At 44.2% G+C, this 19,023-nt stretch overlaps 1 protein-coding gene across 1 annotated transcript in view; it reads left to right on the top strand.

Moving 5' to 3' along the window:
- The window catches only part of LOC146174380 (solute carrier family 26 member 10-like), a 60,507-nt gene that overhangs the window by 10,435 nt on the left and 31,049 nt on the right, over positions 1-19,023 (top strand). Inside the window, exons 2-3 of the mRNA XM_084584560.1 lie at positions 16,370-16,480; positions 17,087-17,250. Coding sequence (XP_084440686.1) covers positions 16,370-16,480; positions 17,087-17,250 — 275 coding nt within the window. The remainder of the gene's footprint in view (positions 1-16,369; positions 16,481-17,086; positions 17,251-19,023) is intronic.

The following is a 19,023-nucleotide window of genomic DNA, read 5'->3' as shown; positions in this document are numbered from 1 at the left end:
TGCTTTTTTTTTTTTTATAGCAGGCGGTCACAGTACGTCTTGAAGAAGCTGGTTTAGGGGGTTTAGCGGCTTCGGAGTTCATCTGATTAATTCAAGACCGCGGAAACGAATTCCCGCTGCTCGCATTTCGATGGAAACAAAAAGAAGTGCGTGGCATCTGCGATATGTCACTATAGATAACAAAAAATTCACCAGTCTCAATTTAGAACACTGTAGCGCAACAACAGACGATAACAAAAGAAAAGGGAGGAGCACCAGGACTGCTAGGGTGGTTAGAGGTGGTGGTGTTTCTATCAGTTGTTTTGCACTTCTTTTTGCGCTGATGTGGTTGGAGCTGTGAAGCGAAAAGTTCAAAAATCTACACCATTGTCTAGATTATTGTTAGAGTATTGTCTACCTCATTCTATATACATTCCTTCCCTTTGGCGTTCATACCTGACGCAGAACTTTGGGGTTCTAAGTGTCAGAATCTACGTTTTATGTCCGCAAATAAATGCCAGTTATTGCCTTCCTTTTAACACGATAGCACTAAGCAACCCGTGTCACAAAAACGCTGGTGGGGGTGTTGTGGTTGTAATGTGAAAATAAGAAAAATGCAAGGAAACAACTAAACTTTTGCGATGCTGCGCTCACTGGAAAATTTCTTTCATTGTACGGCACTGCTGCAAAAATGTCGTGAGCTGCCGCCCGATTCAAATAATTATACATCCATGCATCGTCTTCAAATCATTGGGGTTTAAGGACAGTGGAGAAAAAACAGACTATACACTTTAAGCTGGAAGAAATAACGAAATGGATCTTATCTGATTGGTGGATAAAAGCAAGGCGGGAGTAAAATTTTACCCTGCGATTGAAAAGAAAGGAGTAGTGTGTCATGGGAAGTATGTCATTGTGAAGTTGAAGAGCATGGGAAGCTGATGCGAATGGTGCCAATAACGCTGTTACGTTGAACCCTTATAGGAAAAGCATACGCATCCTCCAATTTTTTATGCTGTACGTTTGCTGCGTTTTATGTCCTGAACCAACCTACCAACCAATTCGAATGACCTCGCGTCTCAAAAGACATTTCGCGTTAAGAACCTTCTACCTCCGCCGCATTAACCCTAAACTTCATCCTCGAGTCACCATCTCTGATCGTCTGGGTTACGGCCTATTAGCGGTGATTCGTCGCGTTAGAAAACACAGCACTAATTATGGAAGCCATCGTCAACGTAAGGGCACTTCTACGCAACTTTTTCTGTGTGCCAAAAAAAAAGAACAGAGCAAAACATCTAATCAAAAATATCTTTTTTTTCAAGAGTAATTATTTACCTGCAGAGGAACCACCATGATACAAAGAAACTATGCCCAACTTCATTACAACGAATTTGCTCGTGTATATTGTTTATTGTGCAAATGTCTGCTCTGAAAATATGTAGTAACTTTGCTACAAGCAAGTGGAGATGGCAGGTCTGTCCAGTGCGTCTGAGCGTGTTATCTCCTTTCAGCGCAGGTGTCAAGTGGGCGAGAAGTCTGGAGTGGCTAAAGTGCCAAAACGTGTACTCTGATAAGATTGCTGACATCGCAACGCTTCCAACGGTGTCAGAATAAAGATACCTCGGCGAGTAGAAATACCCTGGATGAGTTTCAGACGAAAAAAAAGTAGGGGGGGGGGGGAGGGGGTAGGCTGGTATGCTCTGCAAATTTGTGCTCTATATTTCATTCCTCTTTTTGTGGGGACCCATTCCGCCTTTAGATTACTGAAACGAGACCATGAATTCAATTTTTTTTCGTAAATACATAAAATTTATCTCCCTCGCCCCAAGCACCATCACCGTGTCTAGAAGGTGAAGAGCAGTAGAGCAAAATATTTTAAAAACAAGGAACTTGTCCATTTTGCGACAAGCTCGCGACCAGTTTCCTATACCTTAAGAGAGTGCAGGATGATGTAGTTAACCACACCGCTCACCCTAGAGAGAAACTACGCTCATACTGCAATTATTCACACGACTACATAATGTGCCTAATTTGAAAATGCAGCGATTTTCAAAAATTGAATTTATAATACTGCCATTTTCTACGGCATAACGTTGCCGATGGTAAAGGAAATTACAGTGCAGTCGAGACCGGCCATGAGCAGATTTCCTAACTTATAGTTAATTACCTTCATAGCGAATACATGTAGGCTTATTTTTACAGGCTTGTAGCACACGATAAGTAATATCCGAATCCAAGGTCCATGTTGTCGGGCTAGTTGAGACAAACTATAGTAAATAATATCAGCGGAAATGCTTTGGCCAATACGCAGAAAAGACACTTATATACGACGAAAGCCAGGAGTTACTTAGCGTATGTCATTAGTAGAGCCTCTATTTCGTAATTTGTTTCTTTCAATGTCATTATGAAAGTTTTTTCCTTAACTTAAGGTAACATACATACATACATACATACATACATACATACATACATACATACATACATACATACATACATACATACATACATACATACATACATACATACATACATACATACATACACACACATACATATATATATATATATATATATATATATATATATATATATATATATATATATAATTACAGAGCAATTCTTCACCTCAGCTTGGTGCGCTAAACACCAGATGGTGAGCTTCTTCTTCCTCACACTTCCTCTTTTCTCTCTTTAGCGCTGCCTAACATTTGCCCCTTCGCAGACGAAGCCCCAGGGCTGTCAGTCTGAGTCCCGAGAGTGTTAGTGCTTCATTCTTGCGACATGGACAATTTGTGTTTTGCGAGAGGGGCGGCCGTGAGAACATTGGCGAGACACCACGTAATTCAAGTCATTGATGCGTGTGAGCAGAATAAATGGGCCAGTGTAGTGCGGCAACAGCTTCTGGGACAAACCACGCTTGCGGAGAGGCGTCCAGAGCCATACCAAGTCGCCAGAAAGGTTGCATACATCAAGATGCCGAGAATCGTAGCGCTGCTTAGAGCGGTCCTGCGCAGCTAGAGTGCATAATCTTGCTAGCCGACGAGCCTCTTCAGGGCGGCAGAGGGTGCTTGAAACAGAAGGCTAGGTGTAAAAAGAGAACGACAAAATGGGTGCCGAGAGAACATCGAGGCGGACGTGCAAAGAGAAAAAATGGACTATAAGCAGTTGTTTCATGCTTCGAGGTGTTACAGGCATATGTAATAAACGGAAGCACGTCATCCCAGTTCCTGTGCTGAGAGTCGACATACATCGCAAGCATGTTCGTCAGTGTCCGGTTTGTAAGTTCAGCGAGGCCATTTGTCTGGGGGTGGTACGGCGTAGAGTGACGCAATTGGCAAATACAAAACCGCAGGACAGTGTGAAGAAGAAAGAAAGAGATGTCAGCTCTGGTGGCGGAAGGGATGGCGGCAGTTTCACAGTAATGCGTGAGATGATCAACGTGCACAATGACCCAGCGATGACCTTCAGAAGAGCGGGGAAACGGGCCTATAAGCTCAACACCCACTTGCTCATATGGTGTTGACGGTGGCGTCACCGGATGTAAGCGGCCCGGAGGAGTCGAGGGAAGCTTGAATCGCTGGCACTGCACACAGGAGTTCACGTAGCGCAGAGTCGTTCGACGCATATTTGGGCGGTAGAAATGTTCGCGTCCTGGCAAAGCCCACGTGCCCAACTGTAACGTCATCGTTCACTGCGTGCAGAACAGAGTAGTGGCTAGCCGGAACGATGAGGAAAAAGCGCGCACCGCCAGGCGAGTAATTTTTCCGGTAGAGCAAAGCATCGCGAATATTGAAAGGGTTTGGATCACCAGCTTCTTCAGAAGTGGTACTAAGTCTTGATCCTTTCGTTGTTCTCGCTGGAATGTAACAAGATCCGGAAATTGCACGGAAAAGGCGGCAAGATAGTCGTCAAAGTTGTCTCAGAGAGGGTAGTAGCGAAAGGTAGCCGCGAGAGGCAGTCAGCGTCGGCGGGTTGACGACAACTTTTGTACGACACTGTAAAGGTGAACTCCTGAAGGCGTAATGCCCAGCGGGCCAACTGACCGCAGGGGTCGCGCAGATTCACCTGTCAGCAAAGCGAATGGTGATCATTGGTGACTTTAAAAGCCCGCCCTTAAAGGTACGAGCAGAACCGCTGTACGACGAAAATGACGGCAAGGCACTCCTGCTCTGTCACGTATAATTGCGTTCAGACTTTCTGAGGGTGCGGCTGGTATAAGCAACAACGTGTTGATTCCCTCTATACCATTGTATGAGTACAGCACCAACGCCGATGCCAGTGGCGTCAGCGTGGAGTTTAGTGGGAGCTGTCGGGCTGAAATGACATAGTATGGGCCGCGAGGTAAGAAGAAGCTTGAGCTGGAAAAAAGCAGACTCACATTCGGGAGTCCATTTGAAAGGAATATCTTTCTGCAAGAGGCACGTGAGCGGGTAAACTACGTCAGCAAACTTTGGGATGAAGCGCCGAAAGTAAGAGCAAAGTTCCAAGAAGCTTCTGAGTTATTCGCAGATTTCGGCCTCTTTGATGCAGCTGACAACTTCAATCTTTCGTGAGTAGGGCCTAACACCATCTTTGTCAACCAGTTTGCCCAAGCACAACAACCTGGCGTTCACAGAAGAGGCACTTCTTAGAGTTCAGCGCAAGACCGGCTTTCTCCGTGCAGTTAAAGACAACAGCTAAACGGCTGTTATGCTCGGTGAATGTCCTCCTGAAAATCAACACGTCATCTAGGTAACACATGCACATTTGCCGCTTCAGTCAACGAAAAAAAGTGTCCAAATCTTTCAAAGATATCCGGAGCGTTGCTAGCCCGAAAGGCATTACATTAAATTCATATAACCTATCTGAAGTCATGAACGCAGTCTCGCTTTGCCTTTCGGATGCATCGGGATCTGCCAGTATCCGGACCTTAAATCAACAGAAGAAAAGTAGGAAGCTGAATGGAGGCAGTCAATGGCATCATCAACGTGCGGGAGCGGATAAACATTCTTCGTGACAGTGCTGAGGCGGCGATCGTCGACACAAAATTGCCATGTGCCATCTTTCTTTTTCACGAGAATCACAGGGGCGGCCCACGCGCTAGATGATTCCTGAATAATTCCCTGTTGCATCATATCACGGTCTTATTCGTCAATTATCTTGCGTTCAGAAGGTGAGACACGGTATGGCGTCTGTCTAATCGGCTGTGCAGACCCAGTGTCGATCATGTGATGGGTGCGGGAAGGTGGAATCGTTTTTCGCTGATCTCGAGCAAAGTCGAACACATCCACATGTTTGTCAAGAACGTTCATCAATATCCGGCGGTCGCTCGTGGGTAGCGATTCGTTTATCATTGACTGGAACTGGGAATCAGTAAGATCAGGCTCTATAGTTGAACGAGCAACGCCGTCACTGAACGCGGCGATGTGCATACGAATGTGTTCTTCTTCGAAGTCAGCGAGTTTCAAACCACGCGACATGACGGCAGATTCGTTGGAATGGTTGACAGTCCAAGCCATGGCATGGCCCCGTTCACTAGAACAACGCTGCGAGGCACCAACACATTCTTTTTCGTGCGGTAAGAAAGGCGGGTTCCGCCACAGCGTCAAAGGCATTGGAAACAGCTCCCGAGGATACAACTAGGATGAAGATGGCGGACATTGCCTGAACGACGGTATCTTCCTTCTCATCCTTTTGGCTAAGAATAAAGTGTGGTATCTTCCAAGACAGAAAATGCCTGGGGCGTCAGCGGCGGTTCTTTTATGAGGGCCGATCGAAGGCTAGGGCTTATTGATATCCCGCCACTGTTAAAGTCGAGAGTTGCGCCACACTGCTGTGAAAACTCTACACCTAGAATAACGTCATGCGTAGAGCGAGGAAGCACTGTAAATTACATTCTAAACACATGGCCAGCAATCGCTACATTTACATAATAAATACCAAGTGGAATCAGCGATTCTCCACCTATGACACGAAATATGACAGTTCTGTCCCGACCAAACATACTTTTACGGCCGAGGCAACTCTTAAAGTCTAAGCTCATCACGGAAATGGTAGCACCCATATCCACTAAGGCCATAACACAAATACCTACCACTAGCACTTCCAGGCGGTTCTTTAGCATAAAGACAGGCAGAGGAATTGGCAGCAGCGATGGCCTGGCGACCGCACCTTCATCGGCCGCAAACGCCAGTTTCCCGGTGGTGGCGAGAGGCGGCGAGGAGATGGCGAACGTCGGGAGTGGCGAGCAGGGGGAGTCAGGCTGCGGTCAGAAGCTGGAGATAATTTCTTGGTGGTGCATACCGGTAGGAGCCCGAAGAGGGTAGAAAGGTCTGGTCACGGAATCCTGGACTCACATTATATAGGTGGTTCGACCATTGCCGCTGGTAACATGGAACCTAGTTCCGTTGGCGGCAGGATCTGGATACGTGGCCGAGCATACCACAGCGATAACATACTGATGGTTTGCGAGCACGGTCCAAATAATAGTCCTTGGAGGACGAATCAAAGCGATCGGCAAAGTCCTGCCACTGGTGTTGTTGCGGAGGCAGTGAAGGGCTGTGGTTGGAACGAGGTAGAGGGCAGGGCCGTATGAGCCGTTCCGGGGTCCACGGACAAGATGAGTGTGAGCGGTAGTACCCCGAGAAGTAGAGCGCTGGATTGGAGCTGCCTGGAGGGAACAGCTGTCACAGGAGACTGCATTGCGGCTCACAATATCTGGATGGCGAGAAAGTTCATCACGGACGATATGGCGAATCATTCGGCTTCATTCGGAGGCTCGTGAGAATGCTCGTGAAAATCCCCTCTTGCAACAGTGGTCACATTAGGCAAACAACCGAATTTCGGGGTTATGCGACGCAGCTTTAAAGCTTCGAACGTGCGATAGTGCTTGGTGACAGACGTGAGAGAATCCAGGTTATCTTTTGTGATAAAAAAAAAATATACGCGTGCGCAGCGATGCCCTTTAGGAGGTGACCAACCTTTTCTTCCTCAGACATGCAGGAATCCACCGCTTTGCAAAGCTTTAGGACCTCTTCAATGTACGTCCTGCATGTTTCCTCGGGCACTTGCGCGCGCTGCAGTAAAGTCTGCTCAGCGCATTATCGTTTTGCCGTGGTATCCTCAAAACAACTGCGAACCTCCTCTTCGATGCGGCCCCAGCTAGTTAAAGGATGCTTCATGATTCTCGAACCATATCAGTGCTGTGGCCAAGACGAAAACATTACCCAGCTTGACTGTGGCATCCCAACAATTGTACTTGCTCACCCGCTGGTAGCTGGTGAGCCACTCATCTACATCTTCGTCAGCCTTGCCAGAAAAGGTCCGCGGCTCACTGTGATGCTGCCAAGCTAGTATCGCTGGGTCTGGCTGTCGTGCGTCGTCGTCTTGGATTATTGTCACGGTCAACGTGGGACGTCCGGCGAGTCGTCGGCTCGATAGAGAAGAATCCATCGTGATCGTTGCAGCACCTGCCACCATACTATTAAAGTTTATTCACAGAGCACTTATTCACCTTAGCCTGGTGTGCTAACCAACAGATTGTGAGCTTCTTCTTCTTCCTCACACTTCCTCTTTTCTCTCTTCAGCGTTTCCTTACAATATATATTTCAGTTACTTGATTTTCGGTAAGGCGAATCACGTCCTCATATGCATGTTCATATTAAGCCACGCCAAAAGAGCGCTGAGATACTTGTGTAGGGGTCCTTAGCTAAATTGTAAAGCGGCTTTTTTTTGGCTACGCCTAAACTCTCAGAGACACCTCAACTTTGCATGCAACATTTAAACTCCCATGAATTTATGATAACTTTTTTCAACACTCTTTGCGCACTGTGCAATGTGTACTGAGCGCACTGCCCTCTACTTAATGGAGTGATATGAAGAAAGAGATGAAAATCATAACACTGAGAAGCTCGCGCAGTAGTACACATGCTGTCGTAACAAGCAATTCTAGAGATAGTAACCTCGCGAAAGTGCCGTTCAAAGCCATCAAAGGTACACAATTGGTAAACTACTGCTATATAACACCTCCCTCCCCCTTCCGTACGCACATTTAGTGCAGCCACTTATGTGTCTTACGCAAATATTTATCTCTTTCATGTCGCCCAGCTTAACAATAGACCCAAAGGTGAACGTCCAGTCGTTTATGCAACGGCGACACAATCAGAACTCTAATGATATATATCAGATGCAGTGTGGTGTCACTTTGTTTGCGTATTCTTAATCGCACTATTTAAATCAAATCGGCAACATTCAAATGTCACTTGCAAATACTACACATTGTAAATAGTTCGCGTTTTACTCAGTCGGAAAGAACTACGGAAAATTTTCTGATGTTACGACAGAATTTCTGTGCGGTGTTTGACGGGAAACCGGTGGTGACAACAGAACATTCTTTAGTAACATCGAAAATGTTTGTAGTTACAACAGCAAAGTGCTACAGAACTATACACAACAAAAATATACTGCAGAAAAACAGCAGAACTACAGAAAAGTGCTACACAACTACAGAAAAATCTGATGGTTACAACAAAACTACAGAATATTTTGTCGTATTTTTGACACAGTTCTGTAGTTTTTTCGATATGTTAGTTTCGAAACGATGATTCTCAGTTTCAAATATTATCACCACAAATGGCGCTTGCGTGCCCTTTGCTGCCCCGACGACCTGTCGACTAGGGGTAGCGACAGAAATCGTAAGAGTTTAGAACACCATTGCCTCACGCTAAAATGTAACGATGGTTCTGTTTTTTTTTTATCTCATCTTCACTTCACGGAGGCTTTGAAATAAATGCAAAATTTGATTAAAAAAGCGTTAGCTTGGCGAAAAAGGACATTCGAGCTCTGACTTAGGAGGCTGTCACATAGGTAGTACTAGAACGGAGGGAATTTACTCGGCCTTTCATTACTCGTACTCTGTGGCGACATCGAATGAATATCCAAAGATGATATTCGCTTTCGATCCCCTGCAAGAGCTCAAAGATAACATGTCTCACTGTATTTGCAACTTCAGTGGCCCTCCTGATGTGGAGAATGGGGAAGATTTTTTTGTTTCTTAAACGCCTGCATAAGAACTCTTAGAAGCTGTGGCTGCCAGTTTCTCTTCAAACAAAGAATAAATATATTCCACTGCTCTTTCAGTGTGAAAAATTTAGTAGTCTCGTTATGTCCGTACTCGGCGCCTTACACGTTCACTGGATCCGAAGCGGGCTGCAAATAATTTGACGCAGTTGGGCATGCAAAGCGAAGGCAAGATAACCTATGGTCGCTGGGAGTATCAGATGGCCTTGCAAGGGAGATGTGAGGAAAGGTTCGGGAATTTTCTTCGAGTTGCAGCTGGCTGATGACCGGTTCACATCGAGGAGCATGTCGGGATGGCTTTTCCCTGTTCTTTGCGTAGTCTTGCGTTAACAGGTTTGTGGGGAGATTGTGATTATACATTAGAATCATCCCTGCAGAATTTGTCTACTTTATTCTTCCTCATAATAGTGTATGGTGCTCATAATAGCGCCCATAATAGTGTGTAGTGCTGTGCACGAGAGTGATGGTCCGCATATATGCATAAAGAACTGTACACGCGTGTGGCAAATACCGTTAGAGTAAACTACTCCTCGACACATCCGATGCCTGTACGGTTGCGTTCGAGCACTCGTTTTCCTGGAAAAAGCAGTCACAATGGCACTTTTTGTTTCTTCGATTGATTTTCCTTGGGTCCTTTCTTTTCGATATTACAGTGAAATATAGAGGATATATTCAATTGCATCGGGGGAAAAAATGCGTGCGTAGGAGAACATAATAATCAGGAGTCGTTTCTGATACGCAAGTGCAAACTTTCCGAAATTTGTTCTTTCCCAGTTCTGCCATAATAATAATACTCACCATAAGCAAGATAGTAAAAAAATTTCTCGGCGCATATTATCATCTTGGTCTCTGGAAATAGGAAAATGGGTATTAAAGGTAAGGTAGGAGGATTTTTCTATATTGTACCCAGACCGGATAATAAGGCTTGGCAAGGCCTCTTTGACGAAACGTAAAGGGCATCCTGCGGATTTTGTGTGGATGAACTTGTTTGTGTAAAAACACGGGAGGACAGGGCCTTGCAGATTAGGGAGGAAGGTTTTCTCGCGCAGTGTGTAGGCCTTCGACTACTGGGCCCCAAGATGCGGGATCGTATCCCAGCCGCGACGGCCACTTTTCAATGAGGGCGAAAAGCAAGGTGCCGTGTGCTGTGCGTTGTCAGGGTAGATTAAAAACCCCAAGTGGTCAAATTTTCCAGAGCCATCCACTACAGCGTATCTCAAACCATGAGTAGCTTTGGGATGGTGTAAAAGGAATTCATCACCGCCACTACTCAAGCATCACACATTTGTTGCGTTTCTGTGTACTGAACTGTATTACAACTGCCTCTAAGCCGTTCAAAGCTGAAAAGAAAGATCCAGTGCCTCCTTCACATCGAGGCCAGCCAAATACTGATCTACCATTCATCATATATTGGCCAATTATGAGACATGTAGAGCCAACCGAGATATATTTGCAGAGGCCCGAAATTTATTCCGCGCCCCATGTTCAATTTTTGCACTTAATTGTTCACCTCCGGCGTAGTATACTGCAACGCAAACGACCAACGTTAGTACAATTGAAGTGAACAAATGTCAAGGTCATACATGCACCTGACCATAAATGTGCGTCCGACAACGCACACGACTCTGCCATTCTAAACAATACTTGCAAAATTTCGGATGCAGAATTCAACTGTACAATTACTCCCGAGCTTTCCTCAACGGCATAAGTTGCCCACGGAATAAGCTCGATCACAGGCCTCTATGCATCTTGGCGGCGTCGACACATCCAGGACAATGGTTGGCCTATGTTTTTTTACAATGGGTCTAAAACACCACCCAAAACTCTCACCAGAGCACTGAAATAAGACATATGCTGGCTACCAACAAGGTGACCACTAGAAAAAATAATGACTTGGCACTCGACTTTTAAGATCATCTGCAGCAAGCGCCCAATGAGGTAGAATGACAGCTTTGTCAGCTACAATTGTCCCCTAACAAAGTGCCACTAACATTTTCACAAAACAGTCAAGCAAGTCATTAGCTGAGGTACTCCTCTACTGAGCCGAGTTTGGATACCAAGCGCACCACAGGAACTTTGATGGATGTCATACAAACATAATTGTGGATTGCGTAATGTGTGCACATAAAAGCGCAGATGTTCATAAATTTTCGGCGCCCTCTATTATGTGCCTATCACAGACTCGGTAATTTTGCGATGTTAAATACGAGAAAGGAAACCGCATCGGTACCATTATATTTTCAACTTCGATGCCAGTACGTGCAATATGATGTCACCAGCGACAAACACAGAAATAAAAAACACGGCTGCATTTCACACTACACCACCCTAAAGACGAATCAGCTGTTTATACAACGATTACAGCACAACCGTAGGCATTAGACCTTTTTCTTTAGCCTCGCAGTGCACCTCGATACGTAAGTGACCTTTAAGCCAACGTAAACAGAGAAAACCAGCAACTTTATAGGCGAAGCCTAAAATCACCTCCCTGGTCTCACTATTACAATACGAAAAGAAAAGCGTCTGGCCCTAAGATTCTATAAACGTGTGCTTCTTTAGACGCGCTATACAGCATACTTGCCACCGTTTCCACAGGCAGGAGAGTCCCCGACAGTCAGCCACTTTACTTTGCACCCTGCTAGGAAAACTATTCAAGACATTCAATCTACCAAAGGTTAAAGCAGGTTTCAAGCAAAAGGTCCATACCATCAAACAGATGATAGAAAAGTTCTCGGAAGATTACCATCCCCTATACATAGCATTCGTCAATACAACAATGCATTTGTGTCAGTAAAACCTTCATAGTCATTCAGCCAATGCAAATTCATGGTGTATATGAGTCATATGTGAAAGTACTGGATAGAATATTTAGTGGCTGTACAGCAACCATAGTTCCAGATAAAGAAAGTAATAAAATCCTCAAAATTAAAGGTGCTAGGACGCGAGGCAATTAAATCTCCCCATCAGCATTTCCAGCTTGCTTAAATGAAGTATGCACAGAGTTGGAATAGGGGCAGTCAAGAATAAGGTTGGTGGAGACTACCTCAGTAATCTGCGATTCACTGGTGATATTTCAATGCCATGCAACTCGGGGGTCAAATTGCAAATAATAATTGATGACCTTGAGTGGAAAAGTAGAAAGTAAGGCTTAAAAGTTTGTATAGGGGACTGAGGTAGTGTTAAACAGCCTCGGAAAGGAGCAGCAGCTTAGAATAGGTAACCAATCACTTGAAATGGTAGCAGACACTGTCCACTTAAGAGAGAGAGAGAAAGAGTAACGGCAGATCCGGACCACGAAAGGGAAATAACTGGAAGAATAAGACTGGGATGGAGGGCATTTGACAAGCACTCGAAAATTATGAGTACCACCTTACCGGTATCAATCAAGAAGAAAGTATATCGTCACGCAGTGATGACTACACCACAGACAACAAATGGGCACATATGTGCAAAACTGGAATCTTCTCTGTATTGGGAGGATTTGCACTCGCAACCGAACTAAGTGTCTTGACCCCTTGGCGGCAATGGCAACAAGCATGCTTGCTAGTCGTCGAACCAACAATGCCCCTTGCCTTCGGCACTGCCCAATTTAAAGCCGGTGCGAAAACATCGAGACAAACAAGGGATACCGGAAAAGCCTGGAAAAATACCGAAGCAGTTGTGCTCCCCTACAATCCTTCGAGACTAATCTCGGCTAAGGTGGTATTTTGGGCTTGTTGGTAACACACGTCAACAAAAATAGCGCAGAGACAGGACAAGGAACAAGCAAGGTAACACACGAGCGCTAACTTCCAACAATTTATTCCGGACCCCAGGGCAGTAAATATACAAGGCGTGGCAATGCATTGTGCAGACGCAGTACGCAGACAGGAGGATCAACAATTATCAATGGTTTCTCAGGTAATTAAGTTCCTTTTGCGATAAACCCACAGACGGTTTTGCCGTGCACATGTCACCTAGGCTATCTATGGCTTCAGCATCAATGATTTCGCTGGTGAGCTTGCTAGGGTTTTTCGTGATTGCCTTGCATGCCTCAAAGATAGGTTCACAATCTACACAGTGTCTGCAGTGCATATCAAGAAAACCACTTCTTTTTTCGTTAACATTGTAGCGATGTTCACAAAGGCGTTCATTCAGGCACCTTCCACTCTGACCAATATATTTGTTTCCGCATGTCAATGGAATGTTATGCACAATTGATTCCTTACATTCAACGAACTTTTTTACATGCTTTGCAGTACAAACGTCCTTTTTCGCAGGGCCGGGCCTTGTCAACTTGCAGAGTTTCTTCAGCTTTTCAGGAGCTGAAAAAACGACTTTCACATAATATTTTTCAAGAGATAGGAGAAGCCATGAACGTACGGAATAACAGCAACTTTTTGCTTATTTGCGGAAAGAGGAGGTGGGACCTCTAGAGGTGAACAGACCTGCCTTACAATGATTTCAGAATTGCTTCTAAGGACATGCATGGTAAACCCGGCATCAGTTAGCCCCTCTAGTTGTTCGGCAAAACTTTTTGCCATTATCTGAGGGCGGGACTTTTTAATGGCATTGTAGAGGCATAACTTTGCAATTCCCCTCTTGACAAGTTTTGAGTGCGCATAATCATACGGGAGCAGTGGCTTATTGGCGCATGGCTGATATTTCCAGTAAATCTGTTCGTCCTGAAATAAAACGTTGATGTCAATGAACCGGATACTGCCTTCTGATGGCCACTCATGCTTAATAACTAGTGGCGAGAAGCCTGTGCGTACAAAATTTAGTGTATTAGTGGCCAGTTATTCAAAGGAACCAGAATCACAGTCAATGAAGATTGAATAGTCGTGAACGTATCTAAAAACTTTTGTCACTTTTAAGTCGGTAAGATGCCTGCAAAGCGCTCTGTCAAGTTCGGCCAAGTATAGATCGCTAAGCAGGGGGGCAATGCAAGACCCTATGCATACCCCATTTTTTTGCAGATATGGCGATCCATCCCAATGAATAAAAGTGGACTTGAGATAAAGAATTAAAAGTTTCAAAAAGCCACTGCTAGACGTGCCCGAAGCATTCGGGAAAGGAATGACTCAAACTTGTGAATGCAGGATTGAACACAAAAAAGCAAATTAGCCTGCGGCAATGAATAAAACAAATCCTTAATATCTATAGTGAAAGCTCTTAAACCCCGGAGCGGTGAAGACTTTACGTAGGTTATGACAGCAACCTGTCTTTGAGGCATGCAAGGTCATCACGAAAAACCTTAGCAAGCTCACCCGCGAAATCATCGAAGCTGAAGCCATAGATAGCCTAGGTGACATGTGTACTGCAAAACCGTCTGTAGGTTTATCGCAAAAAGAACTTAATTTTCTGAGAAACCATTGATAATTGTTGATCCTTCTGTCTGCGTACTGCGTCTGCGCAATGCATTGCCACGCCGTGTATATTTACCGCCCCGGGGTCCGTAATAAACTGTTGGAAGTTAGCGCTCGTGTACATGTTCTTGCTTGTTCCTTGTCCTGTCTCTGCGCAATTTTTGTTGACTAATCTCGGCATATCTCACCTTACAATGAAAATGATAAAGCCGCGTCTCGCAACACAAAGCGTGAACACACAAAACACAAGTTGTTAAATGCGCTACAGTCACAGTGATAAAACCTTATGAAGGAGGCTGTTTAAAACAACAAAATAATTATTGCAAAGGTTGGCGGAAATATAAGATTTGCATCTACCGGTATCAACTATAAGGAGAGACATGATGGCTAATCAAAAAAGTTCTACTTAAGCTAAGGACAACGCAGAGAGTTATGGAAAGGAAAGTTGTATTTGTAACGTTAACAAATAGGAAGCTGCAGAGCGGGTCAGAGAAATAACTTGAGCTAATGACATTCTAGCGCAAATCAAGAAGAAATGAACATGGGCAGGACATGTAGCGCGAAGAAAGGATAACTGATGTTCGGTAAGGGAAACGAAATTGATTCCAAGAGAGGAAAGCGTAATGGAGGGCGGCAGAAAGTCAAGTGAGCGAATGAGGTGAAGACGTTTTAAGGAGGCAAGTCAATGCATCTAGCACACGACCGGAATATTCGGAGGAGTAAGAGAAAAGTTCCCATGAAGGGGGTACAGTCTGACTGATCAAGACGATGAACCCACAGAGCAGTCATGCCTCTGACCTCACCAGTTATCCACTCGTCAGTCGTTAATTCGACATCGAAAAACATGCACCCACGAGACCATGACAGACCACTCCTTAGTAGAGTTCGTCACTGGGCTGTGTTTGTGCATTTCATGAGGATAGGATGAACCAGCCAGAAAGACTCAGACAGGAAAAAGGAGCAGCAGACAGGACACGCACTAGAGGCAGGCCATACCAGTCCCTTCCCTCTCTGCTGCTGTGTTTTGTCTGTGTGCGTCTTTTTGGCTTGTTCATCCTAAATCACTCCTTAGGACCATTCTATAGCCTTCACTTTTGCTACACACAACCCCTTGCGTAGTTTAATCTGGTGTGCGAAGCTCACCAACGCTTAACTATGATGGTGATTAAAAAAAACGAGGAATGTATAACTGCGCATCTGTCAAGTCTAGTATTCTCAGTTTTTATTCAATAGCTAGAAATGTTACAGTGTTCATCTCCTGCGTGCACTATGATTTCTCCTTTTTATTTTGGTGTTTCATATTTTACTTTCCCTTTTCTCTTCACTACGAATCATTTTATTATTTTTTGACGTCTCAAAAACAAATATTTCCGCACCACAATTCTTGGTCTATCCCCCTGTGTGGATATATACTATCGATTCAGAGGACAACAACAACACTTCTGGTGCTACAAGAACGGAAAGATGCCGCCTTCGCCTCAGTGCTGACTAGAGAAACAACCGCGCCTGGTATCGAACTGTAATTGTACAGTATGCAAGCACTCCCTCAATGGCATCGAACGGAAGGTCCTATAATTTAAACTTTCATTTCCTACTAATTCATAATAATATTTTATGGACCTCGCTCACTCATTTCTACTGGACAGTGGAGAAGCTCTAGCAACAGCTCAAGCACTATTGTCCTACGCCATTATATCAAAAATATCAAAATCACGCAACACTGCCAACTGTGCACACACAAATCTACTCCGACAAAATCCCCCGTACTAACCTGGCTCACAGTAGGTAAACAGACCATTTTGTTCACTCGCGACAATCAAATGACAATTTGCCATAGCCAATACAGTCCACGCTCCGCAATTGTTGATGTTGCTTAACTTTGTATTGCTTTTTGTATTACATTTGCATAATGTTGTAATAGAACATAAAGTTTTCACGGTGGCTGTCAAACACAGGCCTTATGCAAAAACATTTTTTCGTTATTTCAGGATTGGTCTCGGCCATCATTGCTGGAGTTGACCCAGTGGTAGGCCTGTACACTTCTCTCTATCCGACACTTGTGTACGCTATCATGGGAACTTCACCCTTTGTATCTATGGGTATGCACTCAAACTACAATTTTCTAAATTAATAAAATTTAAGAGCTTTCGGCTTGTTATAAATAAAACAGCTAGAGTGTAAAAGAAATGAAGCTAAGAAGCTTTTATCCACCTAGCTGCCCTTTCCAACTACAGCCACAGTTCTTGCTTTCTGCTTGTATTTTTTTCACACTGGTACGGTACACAATTACTAAAGGCATAGACCAGATGATTCCTTATATTGGGTCTATAGGCTTTGAAGTAGTGAGAATACAATTCTATTATGAGCCGACGGCGCGGCAGGTGCCGCGGCTTGCAGATCAGACACAGATGCTAACATGCACATATGCACACACGCTAACCTATGTACAGGAGCGTGAATTATCAGAGCCCATCTCACTCTGCGCTTCACTGTGTTATAAAACATTAGAAGTGTGCAGAAACTGAGAGCGCTACCTGAATAAAGTTTCCATATCATGACCCGTAGACTACAATACCACAGCTTATACGCGTTTTGGCCGACTGTCGTGATAGTAACAATCCTTAGGATAGACTACGGTAAAATATAGCAATGTGTATCGTTTTCTTTTATAATATCTGTAACAATCACTTGTACATCACTTCTAGGCACATTCCCGGTCACAGCCCTGATGACAGGTATTGTCGTGAGGCGGTACAGTTATCCAGCTATCAATACATCTTCTATCACGCATGAAGAAAATGAAATTCCCGCCGCACAGACTGCGGCTGGTGTGGCTACTGCTCTCACATTTCTTAGCGGCCTTATCCAGGTGAGTGTAAGAACTGCAATACTGCGACTTTTGTCTTGCATGCCTCTAATTTTTTAAGCAACAGCGCATATTAAGTCACTCACCATCATTTTTGGATGACTAGGAATGCTCTCATTACCTGGCTACTCTAAAAAAAACAACGCAAGATGCTACTTTTCTTACGTGTACCGGGGTTCTGAATTTGTATGAACATAGACTTATAAAAGTGGCATCTGAAAGTTGTACATCTTCGTTGTATGACAGAAAGATCCATATCATTCATCTTACTTGGCAAGCCCAGGCCTAAAGAACGCATGTATGTACAGTCGTGAGCAAAAGTTGTATACAACACTGAGGTGATGGCAGAGCTCGACAAAACTGCATCTCAGTTTTGTATAGCAACAGCTATCTAAGATCGAGACATAGTGGCGGTGCCCCATTTTATCTACATGCATGTGTCTATGTCGCTGTCCCTTACGCTGTCGCTAGATGGCATTTCGATGCAGTTTTCCCGAGCTCTGTCAATGCCTGAGTGTTGTATACCACTTTTACTCATGACTGTACATATCAATGCTCGGAATTTCCCATCTACAAAAACGTTGATAGCGTGTTGAAACTAGATACCACCGGGTGAAATGAGAACTCTGGGCAATGGGCTGAAAAACTATCGTCAGAATACTCTCGATGCTGGGTGCTCGTTTCTTGATCGTATAGCGTGACCACTCTGGTATACCATTTTTTAAGCCTGTCTTCTAATTAGTGATTTCAAAGAGCGTAATATATGTACTGCCTCAGCTACGTTCTCGGAATATTAAACTTGGCATTTCATGTGTCGTCCTGTAAGAACAATTTAAATTGTCTTTTTGAGACCAGCTAAAGGCAAATGTATGAAGCAAATAAAAGGTGCACTATAGTACATGCATTTTGCTTACGTTAAATAAATTCTTGGGCGGTAATAGTAGCAAAGAGATTAAATTTATTTATTAAATTCCTAGCAATTGCATTCAGGCAAACAGCCCACTCCGGCAACGGTGGAATGGATTACTCATTAAAGTTGTTCGTACGACCCCTTCTACACGTGTCATCTCCATCAGATCACGAGAACGTCATTCGCCCGTGTAAGCATTTCCTCAGTGGCGAAACATCACAAGAAACATTTCAGCTCACAAGCACTGAAGGAGGGGAGATGGGAATTGGTCTCACCAGAAGAGGCGGATATATTTTAATAGTTTTCTTTGCGTTCATTCTCTCACGAAGCTTTTTACAAGGCAAAGATTGTTTTCATTCGTTATAAACTGCCCCTTAGCAAATCCTATGTGTTTCACGTACAAGGTCATCCACTTGAATCTTACGACGTTATTTACTACATGTGCTAGCCTGAAATGAAAAGAAATATTCCTATATGAAATGCATTTAGAGGTTCACGAGGATAACATTGTTACCGTTTCTCTTCACCGCATAAACAAAAGCAGACACCCAAGCCATGCAGCTGCAAGGCGTTTTTTATTTGGCCAGGTTCTTGTCTTCTTCTGTACCAAGTGAGTGACATTAGAAGCTGCCGCCTCTGAAGGTCATGCTATGCAGAGCTGTGTCTCGTCCGTTCTCCTCATCTTGATCTCCTGCCGCGTCACTGCTTCACTGAGCGAATTTGTTTTCCATCTCCTTTGAAGTTATCTAGTTTGATAGCCTTTATAGGTGACAACTTTCTTCTTGTGTATTAGTATACATTTGTACTTAAACTTTCTATAGTTGTGGCTATCGTAGACTGTCACATGCATGAAGCTAGATCAAGGG

The sequence above is a fragment of the Amblyomma maculatum genome, chromosome 11 (assembly GCF_055883805.1).
Source record: "Amblyomma maculatum isolate TAMU_Amacu chromosome 11, ASM5588380v1, whole genome shotgun sequence".
In the NCBI taxonomy this organism is placed as follows: domain Eukaryota; kingdom Metazoa; phylum Arthropoda; class Arachnida; order Ixodida; family Ixodidae; genus Amblyomma; species Amblyomma maculatum.
Note: the sequence above shows the minus strand (reverse complement) of the source record. Positions and strands in the feature narration are given on the sequence as shown.